Genomic DNA, 23605 nt, shown 5'->3' on the forward strand with positions numbered 1-23605 from the left:
ATGGTTCTGACGGTGGCCAGTTCCTTCCTGTTGCCCCACCATTTGTCAACCCGGAGCCTCTTCTTCTTCTTCCCAAGAAGGCTCAGCTCTACGTTGATGTGATTGAAGTCCGTGCAGCAGGCTGATGAGTAGACCTAAGTTACCAGTTCCAGAAACAAGATCCTGAATTTTAATATGATTTGGGATATCTTTTGGGACAATAAAAGACTTGTATTGAAAAAAAAGGAAAGATGCTGATACATTTATTTAAAAAGATATTTACTAAAGATTGAAGGGTTGACTTCTCACAAAGGTCTTGTACCTAAGGCAGATAGCTTTTTCATGCATTTGCATACTAATTCAGTAAACATCTACCAACGGCCTCCTTAGTGTCTTTCATGGTGAAAGAAACTGAAGACACAGCTGTGGCCCAAAATCTGCTAAAGAGAGTCTTGAGAAAGGAAGAAAGAGAATAGACAAACAGCCTTTGATGAGTACTGTGAAGTGACTAGATAGGATAAACAATAGAAAGTTGTATTCATTATATTTCTAATTGCCGTGGAAATGTGCTCAACACAGAAACTTAAGAAAGACAGGATTTAGGGTCTATTCTAGCTCATGGTTTGAGGGTACAGGCCTTTGTGGTGGAGATGGAATGGCAGCAGGACCATGAGACATTGAGTCTGCAGTCAAGAAAATGACATGTGAATGACAAGGAGAGGTATCAAAGTGTAAAACCGATGGATAGTTTAGAATATTAAAAATGACCAAACAACTACCTTGGATTTTGTGATGGTGTGAAGGTACTTAATCCTAACACACTGGAATACCTGTAAGAGATAAAATGGATACAAATACTATAGTAAGACTTACAGGGAGCTTACTACTCTATGTCAGGAACTCTTCCAATATGTTTCATGAATTGGTTCATATAAATGGCTAGTTTTATTGTTTTATTTCATGGTTTTACATGTATGTGGTGCTAAGATTTGAATCCAAGACCTCATACATGCCAAGTACATGCTCTACCACTGGACTGCATCTTCAGCCTTGAGGCATGTATCTTAAAATTTTAGAAAACCATAATTTATTCCCATTTTACTAAAGTTGGAGAAACTGAGTAACAGAAGGAAGAGCTACCTTTTCAGAATCTAGTTCCAGAATCCAGGCTCCCAGGCCTGGTACTATACCACTTCCCTTTTAAGCTAGGAAGGCCCTTTAATCACCAGTCACATTTCTGTCCAGGTCCAGGTGCACAGATCACAGCTGTTTAGATGTCTTAAAATCCACTCCATCTTCTCTCAACTATAGACTGCCACCCTCCGAGATTGGAGATCAGTTATTGGATGGCTTCATTTTCTTCATTTCCTTTGCTACCAAATTTCTTCACCTGTTTGAATGTAAGTCCCATGAGAGAGGAAACATGTCAGTCTGTCATTCATTACCATACAGTGCCTTAAACACGCTCAGTACTGACTAAGTGCTTGCGGGCTGAAGAAATCAATAAGTGAAAGGCTGTATTGATGTCTGTACCTGCAGCATACATATTACTATATAAAAGGACACCTGTTGATTTACTTATATTTCTGCCATGCAATGTATTTAGCTATTTTCCCTATACCAAGCAATTCTCCAATTCCCTGCGAACACCGACAATAATTCCTACTGTTTAATTCAATTCTGAGGCTAATTATCATAAGTAAAATGCATAACCTCACAAGATCAACACACACACCTAACATGCATGCGTATTACATGTGTCAACTGTAAGTATTGCATCCTCAGAGAATCCCGGCTTCTGTTTCCTTTGGCTACAACTCAGATTCCCACCAGTCCCTCTTCCTGTACAATAATTTGGTATTATAACTCACAGAGCAAGGGAAACAGGTTTACTGGTTATGAATATTAGAAAGATGCAAATGAACAGTTCAACTACATCAGTGGTTCTCAACTTGTGGGTTGTGTCACCTTCGGGGTCTCACATCAGCTATCCTGCATATTAGATATTTACTTTATGATTCATAACAGTAGCAAAATTGCAGTATGGAATAGCAGTGAAACAATTTTACAGTCAGGATCACCATAATACAAGGAATTGTATTTAAAGACTCACAGCATTAGAAAGGTTGAGAATGGCTGAACTAGATAAAAAGGATGCACAGGCGAGAGCCAGAGGGTCCTGAGTGTAAGAGCTTCTATTTCTAGGTGGTCTGAGGCACAGTTACCTCCCTTTCAGCCTATGAACCCTCCAAAACCCAGTGTACGCACAACTATAACTTTGAAATCAGCAAGTACCCTCTCAGGCCCTCTTCAGTCCCTGGAGGAAAAGGATGAGCTGAGAATTCTAAGCCTCTGATAGCATATCCCAATGGCTCTCCTGACAACCAGCCTCCAACCGCCGGAACCAACTCATAAGCATAAGCTTAGGTGAGGTACAAGGGGGCCATAAGCATATACGGCTGCTCTTTGTCCTTATAACACTCAGAAGTGCCAAGGATTCAAGACCTGTATGATAACTAAAGAGGGTGAGGACCAACTGTGTGTTTATTATCACGTCACAAAATCTCTGAGATTGATTGGAATTCCAAGTTTTCACGAGCAATTCCCACCCCTCTGCTTCAACAACTATCACATTCCAAGGGCTTGCTTAGGCTACAGAATTCATTTTACCTCATGAGCCAAGGGTCAACCACACCTGGGGGGTTTCCAGCCCTTAGTTGCTCACAGGATGCTCTAACGTGATGCCTGTCAGGTGTGAAAGATGAAGCCCCAGCTTCCTCATATTGGGTACGAGGCCCCATTCACACTCCAGAACTCCGCAGGACCAGACTTCTCTCGTCCCTGACCTGTGGCTAGGGAATCAGCACACACATCACATTATCTGCTAAAATTCCAGTTAGGCAATATGACTAGGTATTAGAAAATAGTAAGCTACAATGCTTGTCAGTTGATGGTTAAGATTAGTTTCAGAAGTATGAAGACCGGTGTGATTTTATGACAACAAAGTGTTTTAGGTTTTAGGTTAGTAAAGCGCTTCAGGACACCTCACCCGAAAGATCACTGAAGACCTTTGTTTGTATGACAGATGTTGAACTGAACAGACAGCATTTAACACAGAACCATCTCCACAATACAGCAGGAAGTGAGAGAGCCAAGGATCAGCTCAGTATGAAAACACTTGAAAATGGTTTCCAACTGCTCTAGGGGTCTCACGCAGCAATAATCATAGAGCAGGTGAAAGCCTCGCTGCATAAAACACAGGGGAAGTAGCTCATTGGAACAGACATCCAATGCGTGTCTACGGGAACTCCCCTCACCACCTTAAGAGTTGAGGAGCAGAAGTACTGATTTGATTAAAGAATCCCAAAAACACAAGAGATGTGCTTCTTTCCCACATATAAGTAAAAGGAAAAGCAAAGTCTTAATTACGTAGATGAACTGAACACTGCAGTATTTTCCTGGCTGTTTCTAAACACTCAGCGAGTTATTTGGACGTTAAATGAGGAGTCAGCTGTGATAAATGCGCTTCTCAGCTTCCTCATTTAAAATGAAATGGGATCGCATACCCAGACTCTAAACTAAAAGTTAGTAGGAAAAAGAACTGTTCCTAAACCCACACTCTGTGAAATCCACATGGCTCCTAAGGAGAATGCTAGAACCCTGGACCATGGGCCCTTAAGCACCAGGACGGCTCTGTGCCTATGACTCCAGAGAGCCCTCTTGGGACGTAAGCAAAAATTCAGACACATGTCACAGCTAAACCGCATCATCGTACTGTCCTATTTATGCAAATGAGTTTTACTCTTATAATTTAAACAGGGATTTCTTTAAAAATGTTGTCACTGCTTATATTCAACTTTCAGAAACACGAGTCTTTTACCAAGATGCAGGATAGCAATCCCTCAGAAAAACGGAGAAAGCATTGCTCTGTGCTGTGATGACATCCTTGAAGATGACGTCTGTAGATGACGTCCACGGTGCCTCTGAAGGCTGCTCTCTGGATGACTTCGTTAATTTTTCCAACATAATCTAATGTCCATAAACAACAAAGAGATACACAATGCATCTAAACCTGAAAATATGCATTTATTCTCCTGAGATCAGCACCATAATGATTTGTGAACACAGAAATAAATAACTGTAGGTAGAGACGAGGGAAATCGGGAGTCCAAGGTGATCCTTAGATACACAGAACATTTGAGGCCATCCTGGGCTACAGAGGAAGACCCTGCTGAAAACAAACAAACAACAGACAAAACCAGAAAACCCTAAAGTAAAATGTGCATGGAGGTGGGAGAGTTAGCAGCGTGAGCTACGGGTGTGTAGCCAGAGCTCTCACCGGCACACTCTTGTCTGATTCTCATCACACTCCTATCAGGGCTCTCATTTCCCCGCCTCTTATATCCAGAATATAAAACAAGGTTTGAATTTCTTACATCTACTGAGACCACCTGGTTTTGCTGCCCGACTCTCTCCTGCCTGGACAGGGGAAAGGTGAGGTTCCATGTCCTATTTCAGTGGTACACAACTGCATCTGAATTATTTTGTTTATTTTGTAAAACCCTAAAAGGGGAAATGTCTTAGGAAATGGGTGTTTCGGTGAGTGGATTATTAGACAAGCTGTGGATCTCAAAAGCCACGGCTTGATATGCTCAGGATGTAACAGGAAAACGAGAATTCGCAGCAAATCCTTCCTCTGAGCCTTCCTGTATTTATAACAAGAACACACCAAAACCAGCATGTCCTGAACTGATCTGTTGAAAATACACCATGTGATACAGTCGGACTTCTCCCAGGCTGCCTTTTCCTAGTAGGTGCATTGGCAGTGAAAGCTATGAAGGCATAAACTTGGCCGCCACCTCAAAGTGCCCAAGTGGCCCTGGAACATCACTGCGCTCATTATATGCATTTATCGTGCATGAGCTCACAGCTGTCCAAATCTACCCTGAGTCTCCAGCTAGGAAGAAACAGTGATAGGAACACTGCTAATGTGACATGACTGTGAACAACACAGGATGACATGGCCGGAGGTGATGACCATTCCCCATCCCCTGCCACTTATCTTAATGGCAGTGCATCACTGCCCAGGGAGTCACAGACAGAAGAGCCTAGAAGTATTTGTGAAACTGTATAGACCATGAACACCATCTAAGTCACTCTCACACTGACTTGTGTGTACCACAAGGCCACATTGGGTGTCGGTAGTCTAGCTCTAGAGCATGGCCAGTCAGACATCTCCCCAGAATCAGACGCCATTCACAAACACAAAGCAGGGAGCTAGCTGGACAGGAATGAAGAAAGTCATTTGGGGCTAGTGACATACAGCTCAATAGCAAAGTTCTTGTCTAGAATATATAAAACCTGGGTTGGTTCTGCAAAACGGAGCAAATATATACATACATATATATAATCATCTACGTTGGTATTTTCCCCTTTCAGATGGAAAGACAATGCATGCAAGCACTCATACCCACATGTGTTCACATGCAGAGACACATAGAAATGTCATTAGGGCAGGGAAATCATAAGACCAGGGCACAGAGGAAATAAATGTCAGTAAACCAAACACACCTTCGTGGTGCTTAAGCAATCTTCTCAAACACCTATTCCCCATTTCCAACCCTTAAGCACAAAGACTTGGCAGTTTTTTTTAAGTAAATTATTGGCTTTATATTCAAAATGAGTTCTCTGTGAAGTTTCAGATTTTGCAGCAAACACAAAGGACAATGGTGAACAGTACACTGCTGTCTGAGATGCAGGGAGTTCTCAGTCTCCATTACTGTGTTCCACCCAGACGGTCGGTCCATTGTTTCCCAGATGATATCTTGGTTGACCTAGAATATATCAAATAAGTGCTTGACAATTGAACAAATTGTGTGCTCTTGGTTAAACAGGAATAACTGCCTATCTTCTAAAGAAGATAAGTTTGTACATTTTCTATGTACAAACTGAAAAATTTAACCCACAATCATGGACAAAATTGTCTTTTCAAAATTAAGAGCAAACTTCACATAAATTAATCATTCTTTGAGGGATAAGAAGTTCTTTCTATGATTCCAGGAATTTTCATTACCATTTCGGCTTCATGCATAGAAGCAATGCAAGCAGAGCCCTCGCAAAAGAACTCAGAACGATACACCAGTGTGTGCTGTCTGTGCTGGGTGCTAGAGGCACAGGTCATCAAGAAGACAATATGGACCATCTGTTGTGGGCATTCAGACTACAACACTTCCCATTCCACAGCCATAGTCACTGGCACTCTATAGTCATACTCAAAATTCCAAGATCAAGGCTACCCTAAATGTTAAATCCCATGGTGGTAATCTGGGATAGGACAGGGTTTTTCTATAGGCCAAAGAAGGATTTTTTTTTCTCCTTAAAAAAAAGCATAGTTTTTTTTTCCTTAGGAGAGAGATAAAAGGAAAGACATAAAGCACTGAGTTTAAAGTGGATTTTTCTTTCTAAAACAATGTGCTAGGTCAATGAGATTTGGTTCTAAGTAAATAAAAAATCTGAAAAGGATATACATTAACAAAAAGTTATTAAATTCCTTTTTTCATTTTTTCTGATTATTATTTCCTTTCTCAACAAATGATGTAAAACTCTGGGCAAATTTCCAAAATAATTAAAGCACAGAATATTTTTTTTGAGATGAAAAAGAATAAAAGGGAAAAACAGAGAGGGGGGAAGAAGAATAAAGATCATTTTAAAAGTAGAAAGAAAGTTTAAAAATAACAATAATAAAATAGGAACTCTAGAAGAGCCAAGGTCTGAACTAAGTATGGCTTTAATCCTTTTCCACCAGGCCCTAGCCTTGGCAGGTCTCTGCTAAAATGCAGGAGTTGCATGGATGTGGAAGCCGGTGATGGAAAATGCATTATTATACACAATTGTTGTACTTGAGAGAAACTATACGGAGGAAAAAAATAACACCCTAGAATAAATACAAATGAAATTCATGTATCAAAACCAATACTGTGAAAATAGTTTAAATGTTTCTTGAATTTATATCTAGTCATTAACCTAAATGCAGATTTTAGTTCCTGCCACCCTTCTGCCTCATGGTCAGAAGGCCTGAAAACCTGTGGTGTGGAAAATTGGCAGGATAAAGAATATTGAATTGGTCTCTATGGAAAAACAGAATTTGGCAGCCATAACCTCCTGCCTGTGCTGGTCTGTCTCCCACTTCTGGCTTCCTGCTAAACTTTTGTCCCAGGGAAGAGGCCACACACTAGGTAAAGCTAGAAGCAACTGTCAGCTTGACCATTCACCAGTGACTTTGAATCTCTCCTCAACATAAGACCAAGTGTCCCATCTCTGTGAAGTCACAGAAGCTGGGCTTTCACTGATTTTGGCTGCTTCTAACCTCAAAAAGGGAACTGAGGTGAGAAACTTGCCTTACCCAAAAGACCCTGAAGAAACTGTGATTCCCTCACAGAGATGATAAATCCATCCCCAAATCCTGTGGGCATCCATTTCCTCCGCCCATCGTGCTTCACTATCGTGATGATTTCAAGGAAGGCTGACGTTTCCTTGGAATTTTCATTAGTGATCTCTCCCAGATTCAGGTTAAATCCCTCCTAGGAGTACCTCAGCAGAGGCTCCACCGAGTAGCCAGCATTGGTGGACAAAGTCCAGCCCCCACCTTGTCCCTGGCCCCTATCAAGGAATCGCTTACTGGGACCCTGCAGTGGGCTCGGGGCTCTTTGCATGAGCAAGCTGGAGGGAGAGTTGTGTCACTGTGTGGTTACCCTGCCTCATGGTGGTTTTCACCCTGATCTTTTCTTTCTTTGCAGCTGGTTAATAATCCTCTAGCAAGTCAGGCCGCCGCTGCTGCAGCAGCCATGGGCTCCATAGCAAGCTCACAGGCCTTTGGCAATGCCCTCTCCAGCCTTCAGGGGGTCACAGGTCAACTAGTTACTAATGCACAAGGACAGGTGAGTGGGAGATGGGAGGAAGAGTGAATTTTTATGGCAGATTGAACTCAGAAAGGGAATGGATTTCTTTTGCATGACAGTGATATGTAGCTGCATCTATTTGAGGCAAATAAATAATGTTTACTAGCAATGTCAAGACTAGGAGAGGGGTTGGGAAGTGTTTCTCTATTTCAGAAGCAAGATTTTTCTTTCTTCCCCCTAAAATGTCAAGGTTTTATTTTGGTTTTGTTTTGTGAGATGACTAGTGTTATGCCCTGAGTTAAAGAATTCCTTCCTCGTTTCTGGAACTTTCTTGGAAATAAACAATCAAAAATTGAATTTTGGAAAGGAAACCTTGCTTTGCTTTTTTTTTTTAATTTTCCACTTTTAACAACTCCAGTGTAATGGGTTGCTGGTTACTCTGATGTGTCTAAACTAAGCTCGGTAAATCCAAGATATGCATGTGTGGAGAATCAGTGCAAAGTCCTATTCAAGTCACCAAAGGAAAGGGGCACTAGATGCCAGCTTCCAGTCAGCCCCTAGCCCTCTCACTGATTTTTCAGGGACTCGGGAGGTCTCTTGCATGCCTGTTGATTATCGCTAACCTGTCAGGTCCTCTAAGCCCTCCCCCATATCACAGGAGAGCACCCACTCTCCAGTAAGGTTCATGTGCCCATGTCATGTTCACCGAGGTGACAGATGATAGAGCTTCGGTGATCGGGAACCCTGGAGGTTACAGAAAAACAGCAGAGCAGAATCGAAGCTGATGATGTCACGGTGCCCTCCAATGGAAAGCCAGAGTCCAGCCTCGGTCTTTAGTGACATCAGTTTTCCAGGGCGGCCAAGATGATTATAGAGAGAACAATGTTTCTTTACTCAGCGGTGTGTTTACATAGCTCCCTGCCACAGTTGCACTGCAAAACCAGGAAACGCAATACCTTTAAACTCTTGTTTTTTTTAAAAAATTTTACTTAAAGCATAAGCAAAGATGCATTATAAGCTAAACCATCTCTATCTACAGCCCAAGGGAAGAAAAAGCTGACCTTGTTATATTTCCTGGGCGGGTGTAGGATTGTCCCATCAGAGACCCAAGGGCTGAACGATGGAGCTTGTCAAAGAGAGGCCCCATGTAATGAATCATCTTATCACAGGTGCACACCACACATATTAAAGGAGGGTTGTATGAATGCTGTGCCCTCTACAGTAACCTTTCAATGTCTGCTTTAACCTTGCTCCAATTCCTTTTCATCAAAGGATCATTTTATGCAGCCAGCTCTAAATTGAAGCTCTCAAAAGCACATTAAGATTTCTGGAGGGGTGTGGTTATTGGGGTGGAGGAAAAGTTGGTTTGAATAGCTATAACTCATAAGTACTCCAGGTCCATGCTGGAAGCAGCTTCCTAGAGCTATGCCCAGAAATAAAGCAACATCAAGATGTAAATTTTAGGAGCTGAAGATCAAAACCAAATCTATGTGCAGATAGGCATGTCCTATAACTTTTCTGTTCCACATGCAGGTGAAGTAGACTGCGCCCCATATGGAGAAATCCTTTGTTGAAAGGAACCACTGTATCTAACTTTTCAAATGCTTTGGTGGCTTGTTAGCCACCTCTGTCACTGTATTCTATACAATCTCTCTCTCAGCCCCCGAGAATCTCAACTTGAATACGCACAGATTGGTGTAGATACTGAATCAGAGTTGATTTTAGTCTTTTTATTAATATTTTACAAGTTGTTTAAGGATGGTTTATTTGTATTTACGGTAAACATCTTTCATAAGGGGAACAGCTACTCCCATAAAAGGGGACAAACGTCATTTGAGACTTGTGTTTCTTTGTCCTCTGTTAACGTGACACAAAAGAGACGGATATATGGAACCATGTTGGCACAATTTGCCTTGCTTGACACACCCTGCCACCTATGGTTGACACACTCAGTTTATTTTTAATTTCTTAAAGTCTCCATCAAGATTTCTCAGACAGATGTGAAGGAAAACCTCCTTGAATATTTAGGAACATTTTTATTTGGAGTTCTTGACATTGACTCTTTTTTATATTTGGAAGTTTATCTGAGAATAATGGCATTAATATGTAATCCTAGGTTTGAGAAGCAGGGCTAATTGATAGTTTAAAGGAAGGTTTGTTCCACACAGAAACCATGAAGCAGGGGCACCGTCATCCAAATGTCTATCCCTGTCCTCATGCCCTAAGATTCTTTCTGTATCCTTTCAACAGAAGACAGGATTTGAGAGACCTAAATGAGCCTTCAGGCCAACTCAGGAGGGTTTAAGTACCAGTTCTATCTGGTTTTCTGAGCTTCAGACAAAGGCTTAGCTTACTCAAGCCTTCCCTTAACCTTGAAGGAGTCATCTGCTGCAGGCCACAGTCGTGGCTGCTGAACCAGTCTCTATTCTATACCTGAATCTCCTTCAGACTCTTGGCCTTTGGGTCACAACAACAAGAAATCTCACCACTCAGGTCCTGCTATTTTACTTCCCTGCTATGGAATCTGTGTTTTCCAGAAACTAGATCTCAGTAAAAGTATAGATGGCATATCCGGATGTGTTAAAGAATGAGCTTTTCTGCCATTTGCTCTCCCCAGAATCTATTCATAGCAAATAGAGAAAATTGTCCTTTATTTTTTTACTTTTCTTACTTTGCCCTCTCATAACTGTTAATTGAAAGAGCAGACAGTAGTAACTAGATTTAACAATTTAACAGACACGGCAAGGCAAGAAGGTAGTCAGTGTCCCCTGGTAACAGTTGTTGACACTGGCCGAGGCACTGCTGAGAACATTAGCGCTCTCTTTTCTTCCTGTATCAGGGACTTGTGCAAGAAGAAAAAGAATAAATAGTAGGATGAGGGATTTAATTCCAAATACATTCTGAACAAATTCCTTGAGCCCACTGAGCCTCAGTTTTCCTAACTCCATAATAAAATCTGAGTGAACCCTGGACTAGAAAGACAGCTTATCAGTAGAGTTCTGTCCACGAAGGCGTGAGGACCTGAGTCTGCTCTCCAGTATTCACTTTCAGTCCAGGCACAACAGCACAGCTTTGTAATCCCAGCACTGGAGAGATGGAGACCTGAGGATCCCTGGCTTGCTTGCTGGTCAGCCTAGCCTAATCAGTGACCCCTTGGTCCCAGTGAGATAGCTTGTCTCGAAAAGCAAGTAGACAGCTCTTGAAGAATGACACCCAAGGTTGACCTTTGGTTTGTACTCAAACACACACACACACACACACACACACACGCACACCACATACACACAATCTAAATCCATAGGTTATGAAGATTAAATGAGATTGTGTCTTAAAAATACCACCTAAGAGTTTACGAACACAACTAAGATTCAATAAACAATGCCACATCATCATCATCATCAACAACAACAACATGGTTCATGGTGTTGTTTGGATATGCAGCAAGAGGCAGCAGTATGGTGTAGAGACAAACAGAAAAGGATCTGCAGCCAGGCTGCCATTCACCAGCCAAGAAACCTTGGTTGGCCTCTTTATTCTCTTTGTGCCATGATTTCTCTTCCGAAAAGCAGGGGAATACTGATGTCATTTCACTGGATTAAAGTACTTAGAATGGGGTCAGTCACATGTTATATCTCAGAGCTACCAGTCCATAAATGCTAATCAAGATGAACGTGAATCAAAATGAACATTTTCCTTTGGTGCGTAGATGAAGGTTTTGAGAACGTGTGAGTCTCAGCAGTTGGATGCTAAGTCATCTTAGGGTATCTCAACCTTTCTCCAAACAGTGCACCAGAGGGTGGAGAGTGCATGGACCCGTGCGTGCCCCTAATAGTATTTGAGGAATTGGCAAGTAGATTTACCATCCATTTGTTCAGCTACACAACTGCTCCCCTTGCGTCCCTGGCAATATCTCCTTATTGGCGTTATTACAGAAAAGTAAAAGCAAATGAGATTTTATTTTATCCTGGGGTTAAGGAAAGCATTTTACATTTCAGTTGAAGCTCATGACTGTTTGCTGATGAAATCAAATCCTCTGCCACCGCGGTAGGCAGCTTTCACCCACCTTTATACTTTAAAGAGCCAAGCATATAAAACACAAAAGTGCCTAAAACAAAGTTACTTTTTTTAAAACAGGGTTACCTCTGCCCTAGTCTCCCAAGTGCTCAGATGACAGGTGTATGTCACCACACTTTATGACCTTTTCCCCATCTTTTTTTTTTTAAAAAAAAAGGACAGGAAAGGTAAAGACACAGACCCACACAGGTTATTCAGAAACACACAAGCTTTTATATGACTAAAGAACAGAGACAAAGCCGGTGTGATCAAACAGGAATCACTGTGCTGATGTGGGCTAAAGGCTCCTAAAAGACCGTGAGTGGAGGCTGTCATTGGAGGCATGAAGGTAACCCTCAGCTTCATTGAAAGTCCCATGGCAGGTGGGGGAGGCGAGAATACCTCTGAAAGTGCACTTTAGACACCAGCAGGAAGTCTCCCCACAGTTTAGCTCTCCAAAGAGGAAACTGAAGAACCACTCTCAGTGAAAGGTCCTCTGAAGTATGATTGCGGACCGAGGAACTTCTCCAGGGCAGTAGTGAATAAAAAACCCAAGTTCTTGTTGAAACACAAACATTCCTATTTACTAACAGAGTGGCTTCATATAGGTTATATAACTTTAGGGGGGGCTCTTTTCCAACAGTAAATGAGAAAAGAGGTATTTAATAAATTACAGCTGTTCCTTTTAAGATCAAAACCCAGCAACTGACCCTATATAGGTCGCTGAAATGAATATCAGTAGACAATTTAAATGGAAAGACGAGACTCCTTAAGATAAGCTCACTGTAGGATGAGCTGAGATGAAGTTATAATAAATGCTAATATCAATCACAAGATTGAGAGATAATTGATTTGATGGTTGTCTATTGAGTCTCTCCAGGGGTCTCATTAGGTCTGTTTAATGCACTTACAAAGCCATACTCTCACTAGCTGTAAAACACTTTTCCAACCCTGTGGAAAAGGAGAAAAGAGTGTGTGGTTCTGATTTTAAATAAAGCTCGGGGTCCACGAGACCCAGGCAAGCCGGCGATAGGGAATCTGGGGAGCTCCACGGAGCCTCCTTTATTCTATATCTTATAGTGGAACACATAAAATGTATAGAAGAATAACTTTTCCAAGACAACACCCACACATTTGTATTTTCATACCAGCATCAATTCTCCTTTTTATTTAAAAAAAAAAAAACAGTCCAGACAAAAAGCACACCCTCCCCTCCATCCCAAGGGTGGTCGCTGGCAGAAAACTGACTTTTCTCTGAAATTTTATGTTTTTACTACAGAATATTAATTTTAGAAAACAAAATGCTTAAAATACTATTTTTAAAATACCCAAACAATAGAATATATTTAGACATTTCATATAAATAAGGATCAAACATGTTTTGTTGAAAATTCAGAGTTGGTGTCTCTGTGTTTCCTCAAAAATAGTATAGTTCTGACAAAAACTGTATTTTCCCATTTGCACGTGTCATGGGGGGAAGTTTTAAGGTGTAATAATTAAATCCCATTGAATGAACTATCATTTTTAGTGAAACTATCATTTTTAGTGAAACTTTTTTCATTCCTCTGGAGGCCAGGAAATGTATTTTCCCAAGAAATGTATTTTCTAAGAGTTCCACCCTGGCTTCTTTTCGGTGATAAAGATAAAATAACAATCAGCCACCCCAATCCTTCTACTAACGTAGCAAATCTGCCCTTGGAGCCCAGTTAAGAGTTTTATTGGTTCATTTCGGCACTGTTTCCCTAAGTGCTCGCCTTATAGCCCCTCAAAATGCTCCGCAAATGAGAACTCTGGCATCAGAATAGCAGTGCCCGAGCCTGGTGCTAACCACCTCTTCTCCAGGTTCTGAGCTGCAGAGACCTGTAAGGTTCAGAGATACCAGTGGAGTCAGGCCGGCAGGCTGCAGACTTGAACTTTCTTAACTCTTAATTCCCCAACCAACACTTAATAAAATGGACATGCTTTAGAAAAACGCTGCTGCCAGCAATTCTCGCTTATTCCTAGCCATGTTTTGAAAATGCTTTTTGAAAGTAGAAATCCCTCAGGCGAGGAGACGCTGCTCTGCCACCAGAGCTTTGCTCTGACTTCCATTCTACCCCGTGAGGCCTGTTAGCCCGTTTGTAAAAACAAGGGGTCTCAAACCGTTTCAAGAATTACCAGGAACCCACAACATGCAAATGATTGGCAAATTAATGCTTGCCTGTCCCCAGACTAACTTTCTTTGTACTTTATAACCTGCAATGACAGGTCGGCGGTGTACCATAGGACCAGCCAATGGAGTCCTGGTGGTGTTTGAATTCTCGCTCTCCAGAACTCTGATGAAGGTCTTGGTTGTTAACCCTGGTGGGCAGTGACCCTATGGGTGCGGAGTTTTGAGGGAAGTGTGGCTACAGGTTGCAGACTCTGAGACTCAGAGTTGGGACAAGTTTGGTCCCAGCTCTGCCCATCTAAGGCTCTCACTCCATCCCAACATACCCCTGAAGGCCAGGTGAGGCATCTCATTCCCTCGGCCAGGTTCCTCTTCTCTGCCATGATGTTAGGAAGACCACAATTTGCAGCAATAATAAAATTAGTGAGTGGCTGCCACTGATAGAGCAGTCAGTGCCAATTGGTCCTTAGCCCTCAACATGTCACAACCACTTCATCTTTCCTGTTGAAGGAGCTGTGGGTTGCATTCCTGCCACCCTGCTCCCAGCCGCCTGGCTAGCTTATACCCCGAAATAACAACACACAAACTGTATTCATTTAAACACTGCCTGGCCCATTTCTATTAATGTGTGTAGCACCGAGGTGTGCTTACCAGGAAGATTCTAGCCTATGTCCATCCTGGGTTGGAGCTTCATCGCATCTGCCCCCTAGAGCAGAGGCATGGCATCTGAGCTCACTTCCTCTTCCTCCCAGTATTCTGTTCTGTTTACTCCACCCACCTAAAGGCTGGCCTATCAAATGGGCCAAGGCAGTTTCTTTAATAGCTAATGACCTTCCTCCATCACTTTCCCAACACTGCATGATGTAATCTGAAGAGATGGAGAGCTTCCCAGGTCACCCTGGGAGAAATGGTAGGAACCAAGCCCAGTTTTGTCTGATCTAAGAAAACGCTCTCTAGCCCATGTTCTGAGAACAATTCAAGCTTCTTGCTTTCTTCTTAATGCACCCCAAGAGCCAAGAACAGCACCTGGCACACAGCGAATATGATATAGTAATGACGTCCATGGCCCCGATGGTATTCCAGGTATGCTAAGATGTCTTCAGTAAGCATTTGACACAGATTCAGTGTTTCATTCCATGCTCACTGTGCTCTTCATTGTTATCCCAGTTCCCAGCCGATGGGTGGACTGGAGGCTGAGGGAAGTTATCCAGCTTTCCAGAGCCACCCAGTGAATGAAAGCGCCTAGATAGAAACCCAAATCTGGCTGCTTCAAAACCCAGATTGTCTTTGAGCAGAGCTGCTCTCAACATAAGCTTTCTGACATGTCTAACACTGTGCCTGCTGTATAGGAGACATCCCACAACACAGTGTCTGTATACTTAATCTACTTAATTCCCTTTGGTCAGCTGATCCAAGGTAATACCCATTGAATATATCATAGTGTTATGTGAAAATGTTTTTAAAGGCCACCCATCTCCCTCTGTCAAGTGAAAATGACTGCTTCCAGTTACTTACCTTTCTTTAGCATCTTTTTTTAAAAATTTACAACTAGCGTAAAGTGTGAACACAATAAAGGTTGTTAAACACTTGGGCCTCCCATGCTGAGTCACATGAGTCATGTGAGTCTCAAGCATGCCCTGCCACACACTTTTCCTCTGACCACATCTGTCATGCCCCCTCCAACACGCAGGAAAGACCAGCGTGGCAATATGGAGTCTGCTACCCACATGATTAGCAAATGGGAAATCTTATTTTCTCAAGATTAGCAGCAGCCCCGGCTAGGTTATGTCTAGTCTGCTCCCCTCCCCTCTTCCAACCAACACCAAACAGTTTCTGTACACAGCAGCATTGGCCTTTCTTCCTAGCAAGAGTACTCAGTTTACCCAAAAGGCAAGGCCATAGTGGGTTATCAACCATCAGTTCCTTTAAGTACTCTTGTTTTCCTCTCATGCCCTAGAATAAGGAAAAAGAAAAAAGAAAAAACAACTCTCTCCCCTTTTCTTTGTTGTATCTTAAAGTCATTTTTTAGCCAGCCTTACTAAACAACCAGAAGCCAAGAGAAGTGATATATGTACTAAATAAAGTCTGCTTTCAATTTACAAGGATCTTGAGAAACTGCAACTTAGAAATGGAAGACGTTGAACCATAAGAATCTTTTCAGTATCATTTGGCTAGAAAATAACCATTTCGGCTTTTTAATATAATGGGTGGCATCTTTGAGAGAAGGGATGCACATATTTAAGACATGATGCAAAAATTACTAAATGAACACAAAACTGAGATACACTGTGTCACCCAGGACTCAGAAAGCTCATTTTGATTTTGAGACCACAATGTCACGTGCCCACTGCATAGGAAGAAATGGTTTGTAAATTTAACACCTGTTCCCATGATAAAGAATTTAGAAGAGTAACGAAGGACTAGAGTAAGTGTGTGTGTGTGTGTGTGTGTGTGTGTGTGTGTGAGAGAGAGAGAGAGAGAGAGAGAGAGAGAGAGAGAGAGAGAGAGAGAGATTTAAAATAGAAATAAGAAAGATCTGCGAAGCCACCACTGGAGTTGCCATTTCTCACAAACTGCCTGATCATGAGGAATCTGGCTGGAGATTGGCCACCTATGACAATGAGTTCGCAATTGTATGAGACAAACTCATCAGCATAATTCTAATGAGTCTCAGTCTTTGTTGTGAGAAATGAGAGATTCTGTGGTCTCACCCTAAAGAACATTAAGAAAACATTACCAACAGGAAATTGAAAAAGTAATAAGTGTTAGAATGATGAGAACAACTTTTTTTTCCGATTGAACAGATAGATAAGCATAGCGTGCAAGTATCAAAATGCATTTAATTTTGCCACAACAATGGGCATTTTCTTCACACACACACACAAAAAAAAATCCCATGCATCATCCTGGGCTTGTGGGCCTGGGCGATGACAGACAGGTGCATCACTAACAGCCCTTCCAGGGGCTTCGCTCCCCACCCTTCCTTTTCCTTGGAGGTTTGTTTTGTTGTTTATCCTCATTTAAATTCAACTTTACAGCCTGGTGCTCTTCCTGGATATAAACACAGAACCAGGAGGCACTAAATATGCATAGCACTTTCTTGAGCAATTGCCAAGCAGTCTCTTCACCTGTTCCCACCAAACAGGGCCTATTTCAATAAAGAGTAAATTAGGAATATTTGGAGCTCATTATGATTGGTCCCCAATTTATTTCTATTTGGTTGGTTGATTGATTGTGGGGTTATTTTTTGTTTTTGTTTAGTTGTTGCTATTAGTTATTTCTTTCTCCTTTTTTTGGATGAAATATAAACTAGGAAGTTCTTAGTTGGAAGGCTTTGTTAGAGGATGTTTCCTGGCTAGGAGTCAAGGTGTTCCTCCAAGCAATAAATAGCTTCAATCAGATTTAGTCACTTAATCTGGCAGCAACTAATAGAAACAGAAATGCTTTCCCTAATTCTTATTTTTTGTTGTTGGTGGTGATTTTTTGGCTGGTATTAGGACTTAAGTCTTGGGGAAAGTCAGGTAAAGGCGGACGAAGTTGGTCCTTCTGCAAAGTGAGGGCTTCACCCCAGTTGTGATGTTTTTTGAAAGGCAAACAGGAACTATGTTGCAATACATACAACCTACATACTCTACAATACAACCAGGATAGGAGAAAAAGAAAACAACTCTTAGTTTAGTTTGTGAACCACCTAAAAGCAGAATCAATGAAGAAAAAACACTCTGGTTATCATTTAGAATTTGCCATCATCTGTTTCGCAGACAGTTCTACTGTCTAGTGGATACATGTAAAGGAAATGTTAGCATCACTGAAGAGACTCAGACACAGAAGTGTTAGCTCTGTTTTATACATATTTCCTTATTTCCCAATATAACTAAACTTATTTATTCAAATAAATAATCAAAGAAAAATAATGTATGGAGTTAGAAGTTAAATCCCAGGCTATTCAGCTTAAGGGAATTCATTTGCTTTCAGAAGGTTTTACTTTTGCCCTTGTAGTAAGTAACTATGGACTAAAATGTACTTTTAAAAATCTCAATAAGAAATAAGATAAGAAATGGGAGTCCCTTTTATAAGGGCAGTGGATCTATTCATATGGAGCCTGCCATCTTGACCAATATCCTTCCTGAAGACATAACCTCCAAATACCACCACGTTGAATAAGTTACATTGTTACCTGCTGGGGAGCTGTGCAGAGACTACAGAAATGCCCCCACTGAACTCTGACAACAGAAGAGGTGATACCTTGCAAAATCATCTCCCTTGTCTCTTGCCTTTATTGTCCCACTTTCTAGATGAGTAAAAACTGTGCTAGTAAACCCAGGACCATGGGGACAACCATGAACCGTCTAAAACCCTAACTTCGACAGTCTGTTTCAGTGCAGGGCAGGTAGACATCTGATACATTTCTAAAGCTTGTACTGATGGCAGCCATCTAAGACTGCTGGCCGCCATCCGTCCTAAGAATAGAGCATAGAAGCTCGTTGTTTCTGACTTGAATATGACATCATTGGTGTAAGTTTCATTTAATCATTTGGTTAGAGGATGGATCAATTTTTTCTATCAATATTTCCTAGCTTTTGATTGTAGACCTCAAATAAAGGAAAACAGTAAATCTCATAATTGCAGATATATACGCAAATGCAAATTTTATGATGCATTTAAAATTTTTAATTAAAAAAAACACACTGCTCATGCCACAAGGGGTGCTCTAGCACAAGGTGGGAAGTGACTCAGACCCATGCAATAGAATCTAGAGAAGTGGTCATCCTGTCCCCTCCAGCTGTGGATGGGCCCCTCCAGACAATGACACGGAGTACGCACACTCTCTCCCCCTTCCAGACATTCTCTATCTTTGTCTCTGTCTCCTTCTATTTCAAAATCTGTAGAAGCAATAGTACATAAATTTGAAGAGAGAAAGCTCACTCAAGTACTTTAACCTTGAGGTAAACTCCCAGGTCACCCTGGGAGTGAGGAAAACACACAGAAATCCAGAGTTCTCTGTGTCTAATTGCACCGTGGAGTTCTGTGTTCTGGAACTGCCTGACAGCTTTGCAGTGGCCTCTTCCATGGGTTCAGCATGCAGTCAAGCCTTTTGAAACACATCGTTATAATGCCTCCCTCCCGAAGACGGGAAACCTTTCATTATGCTTTGTGGTAGGCTACTGTTTTTAATGGTGAACTCTTTTCATGGTGAGATTATGATATTAAAATAACTCAAAGGCATGTGGTGGGAAACTGTAATCACCACATTTGGGAAACTGGGGCAGAAAAGGATTGCAAGTTCACGGCCAGTCTCAAAATAAAGATGTTGAAAGTGATTTTTGCAACCTAGTAAAATGTACAGGAGCCGCCACACGAGAACAGAAACAAAAGTTCTGAACGAGCATTTGCTGAGCCCCCGGCTGCTGGGTAAAGCCATGTTGAATGCTTTGCATGCCTCGCTTCATTTTGAACTTGTAACAATATTAGGAGGCAATTTTTGCCATTTTACAGAGGAGCAGACTGAGACACAAAGGCAAAGCCATTCACGAGTCTCCCAGTCAGGAGGGAGTTGCTTCCACCATATCCGTCTTTCACCCACTAAGAGAACTACCCTTTAATGGACCTAAGCTGTTCTGTGGAGAGGAGATTGTCCTTACTGTTCTGTTGAACCTCCAGCATCCACTTCCAAGCACAGTGTTCTTAGCACACTACTGCAGAGAGTGCCAGCTTACAGATCCCTAGGCCCCCGGCACTGTGCTTTTGTCTGTGTGTCTCTATGTTCCTAACGTTGAAGCCAAACCTTTTAACATCCAGTGGGGTTTTAACTCTGGCAAGGAAAGACATCGAGTGTGAGGAAGGATGTTTACAAGTGGAATGTATCTGGAACATCCACAAGAGAAACAGTAGAACAAACACATTCAAATATCCTTTCTCGTGATTCCTTCTTAGTAAAACATGTATCTTTGAAGTTGGTCTAGAATATTGAGATCCTGAGCCCTGGCAGTACCACCTCCAGCCACACTGTCAAAACAGACATTACGGCAGTCCACAGGACCCTATGAACACAGAAACTTCTGGCGTTCCAGGAGGCCAGAGGCACAGCCTGACAAAGGGCCCTATTCTCTGTTCAAGGGTCTTTCTCTGACCATTCCTTTCACTCCTTTCCCTCCATCTGCGACCTCCATGCCTTCCCATTCTCTGACTCAGATTAGCTGTGATTTTCCCTTTCAGCGCTCTTGTTCACTTAGACATAGCCAAATGCAAGGAAACATTAGATTACAGTTTGGAAAATAAATATTAGTATAAAACAGTGCGACTTTCCTTTCCCTTAGAATAAATGTCCTAATCAAAGATGCCAAAACAACTCCAAGAAAGTTAGCTTTAAACCTGAAATGACAACGAGCTTAGAATGAATCCATCATTCAGAAAAAGAGAACACAATGCTTGAGCTAGGAAAGGATCACTGTGGTCAGACGGGAAAGAATGGGCCACGTGATTGGCTGCCTCCATTAGGGTCAGCGCCTCACAACATCTCAGTTCCTTGTTCTAGGGTGGATGAAACAATGCTACTGTTTACAAAAGCCACTTGACCAAACACCGCTAGGGTGTCACAAATACATGGAAAAGGGTGTCTCTGCTAATGCACAGACAGACCCGAGGAAGTCAGCGAATACAGCATTTGACAGGCTCTCGTTTTTAAAGTATGGCAACAAAATGACTTGTCAGGGTGACATCTGCCATCACACTCCTTTGGCAGAGCTTAACTGCATATCAGAGACTGTGACAACATGTGGCCCATCAAACGACTTGTCTGGGTGCCTGGGCCTCTGTGACATCAGCCTAAGACTGCAGTTGATGTCATCTGCGTGTTGACAGTGAATGCACTCACTCATACCCCTCCCTCATTCAGACTTCACTCATCCCTGTGAATTCCTGTTAGGCTGAAGTGCAGGGCGGTGTTGAAATAACAGCCGGAGAAGCTATATGGCTTTTAACTCCTAGTTCTGCCACAGTCCCAAAACAACCTTCATGATGATATTGTTTGCTTCTGAGATAATGTTAGTCCCGACTGCATGTAAGCCACTCAAATTATGATGGAAATGGAAGTCTTTTAGATATGTGTGCCAATGAACACGATTCATTTGAGAATGGTTTTTGTTTAGTTGTTCTTGTGTATAAACTTTATTCCTCAGTTGTGACTCTTTCCTTGGATGGGCAGACGCAAACAGCAACAGCCACCTATGTTCCATGTTAGAGAAACAGGAACTCTTTCAAGTCACAAATTATCATTATAATGCCAGTATGGGCCTCAGCCTGGTTAAAGTATTCATCAGAGATGAATCATTACAGGTGGAGAGTCAGGGCAACGGCACCGACGATCATTGCAAACGATACCTGAGCTATTTGCTGTGGGATTGATGGGGCAATAACTTCACTCAAAAATTTCTAATGTTGCAAGCTAGACATGAAGTAGGCTGCACTTTTGTGATTTGAAGTGAAAGCCAATGAATCAAGCATCCTCTGTGTTAAGGATTCATTGAGGCATTTTGCTTCATACTTGGATGACTTCAATAGCATCCTAACAGCTGATCTGGTCTGTAGTCTTTCACCACCTGAGAGTATTCTGCCCACACTACTGTATTCATACGTGAAACAGGTCCATATCAGCCCTCATCCTCAGCCCCTAACAAAACCCACTCATCATCAGGAACGATGATGTATAATACCAGTACTCGGGACGTTAAGGCAGGAGGGTCAGGCTCAAGGTAAGCCTGAGCTAAATATCAAGTACAACGCCAGCCTGTATAAACTGAGACCCTGTCTCGGAATGATCCCATCCCCCCTCCAAGTTACCATAAGTCTTTGACTGGATGGAATTTAACCTTTCCAGGTTGACATATTTCAATTTCCTCTTGCCTCCAAGCTGATCGGCCCACCATCCTCATGCCTCTTACCTTTATACTTGCTTCTACTAGGTTTGACCTCATCCTAAACTTCACTTAGTCCCTGCATCTTCTGTAGAGTACTCCTTCCTCCAAAATAAGTTATTCATCCCCATTGATCTTGAACACATACCACTTAGATATAGACCTTTTTCTCACAAAGCCCTTACTTGTTCCTTTAGTGCTGGATTCTTCCTTTGATTGATAGAATCTTTGCATTTGATACTACTTTAATCCTGCCCTGTCTCAACCACATCAATTTAGCATCCACTATGACCCAAAACTCCGTACTCAAAACAGAAAAGAGTCCATGGTTATGTGGCTGCTCTACCTGAGTCCTTTATAATTTGAGGGAGTATGAACTAGTTTCAAATGTTGGAAGGGGTGAGCAGAAGCCAGATCCTGTTTGCCTTGTTTCTGTAGCAATGTAACCTTCCATCAGCTCTTCTCAGCAGTAAATTCTTAGCTTTTGTGAGCTGGGTATTCAAATTCTCTTAGAAGCTAATTTTAAAAGTACGCTTTCTTCCTTCATCCCCAAACCAGAAACTCTCTAGCGTTGCCAGATTCAGTTTTAATTTCCTGATTTAGTTGAAATAAATATAGATAAAGACATTTCCCCTGAATTTCACAAGGCCTTTAATTTGAGACACAATGTCCATCGGTAACTGGACAGTGATAGGAGCACGGAAAGTCTCAGATGTTTGTACCTCGGCTCCTGTTATCCCCTTGTGGAAGCCTCTGTGAACCCCACATACTTTGGAGGTGTCTGACTACAGGTGTGGAAATGCTAAGAGGAATCAAAGTCAGACTGAGGGTGATAATTCAACAGGGAATTTTTAGATAACCTAGAGTATGATCATCTCTACCATTGAACAAACTTAAGCAAATTAAAACTGGGTATTTTGACACCTTGGAGGCTATTACAGAGTTCCCACCATGCACCGACAGTGCTTGGCGTGCTGACGTGATACCCATGCCTCTGTAAGGGAGACAACAACAACAAAGGGGTGTATAACTTCACCAGAACCTCCCTGACTTTACACCCATCCCTGCACCATCTCTAATCTCACATCCAGACTCTATTCAACAGCATCTTCCACTGGGCAACTTCAGCTTCCTCTGCCTCTGACACAACTACAGTCTAATCCATAAGTGATGCTCATAGCCAGGTAAGAAGAGAGGGAGGTGGTGGAGACCGAGTGACAAGCATTTCAGTTGTAGCTCAGTGTTGGTGAGAGGGGCTGTTCCTAGAGGAGAGGCTGCTGAGCCGGCTGCATTTCCCTGTCTGTTTCCTCTTTCACCCAGAAAGCGCATCTCATTACCGCAAAGTCAGCACATACTCATGTCAATCATCTCGAGGCCAGATGCCTCTCTTCTTATCACAGTATGTTCTATAGCTGTTATGTGCCGTGCCTTACTCTGAGGCATTCTCTCAGGCTACCTACTCCCACAAGCTCCTAAACGCACTGACATCCTGCCTAAAATAGAACCCATAGTCCTGCATTTAAATGCATCTAGCTTCTGCAGCCAATCAGAGGGATCAGGAAGCCAAGGTCTAAGACACTCCAGGCAGCTGGAGTGGGCAGGTCTGTTGCTGA

The 23605-nt window shown here is 42.1% G+C and overlaps 1 protein-coding gene across 2 annotated transcripts in view; it reads left to right on the forward strand.

The window, feature by feature from the left end:
* The window catches only part of Pou6f2 (POU class 6 homeobox 2), a 374686-nt gene that overhangs the window by 322244 nt on the left and 28837 nt on the right, over window positions 1-23605 (forward strand). The window contains exon 5 of one of the 2 annotated variants that reach the window (XM_041630792.1): window positions 7776-7916. The exons of the other annotated variant lie outside the window; for it this stretch is intronic. Within the exon in view, the coding sequence (XP_041486726.1) occupies window positions 7776-7916 (141 nt within the window). The remainder of the gene's footprint in view (window positions 1-7775; window positions 7917-23605) is intronic. 2 annotated transcript variants of the gene reach the window in all.

The sequence above is a fragment of the Microtus oregoni genome, unplaced genomic scaffold, assembly GCF_018167655.1.
Source record: "Microtus oregoni isolate MIOR12 unplaced genomic scaffold, Mior012 000035F_ref0000213, whole genome shotgun sequence".
NCBI lineage: Eukaryota > Metazoa > Chordata > Mammalia > Rodentia > Cricetidae > Microtus > Microtus oregoni.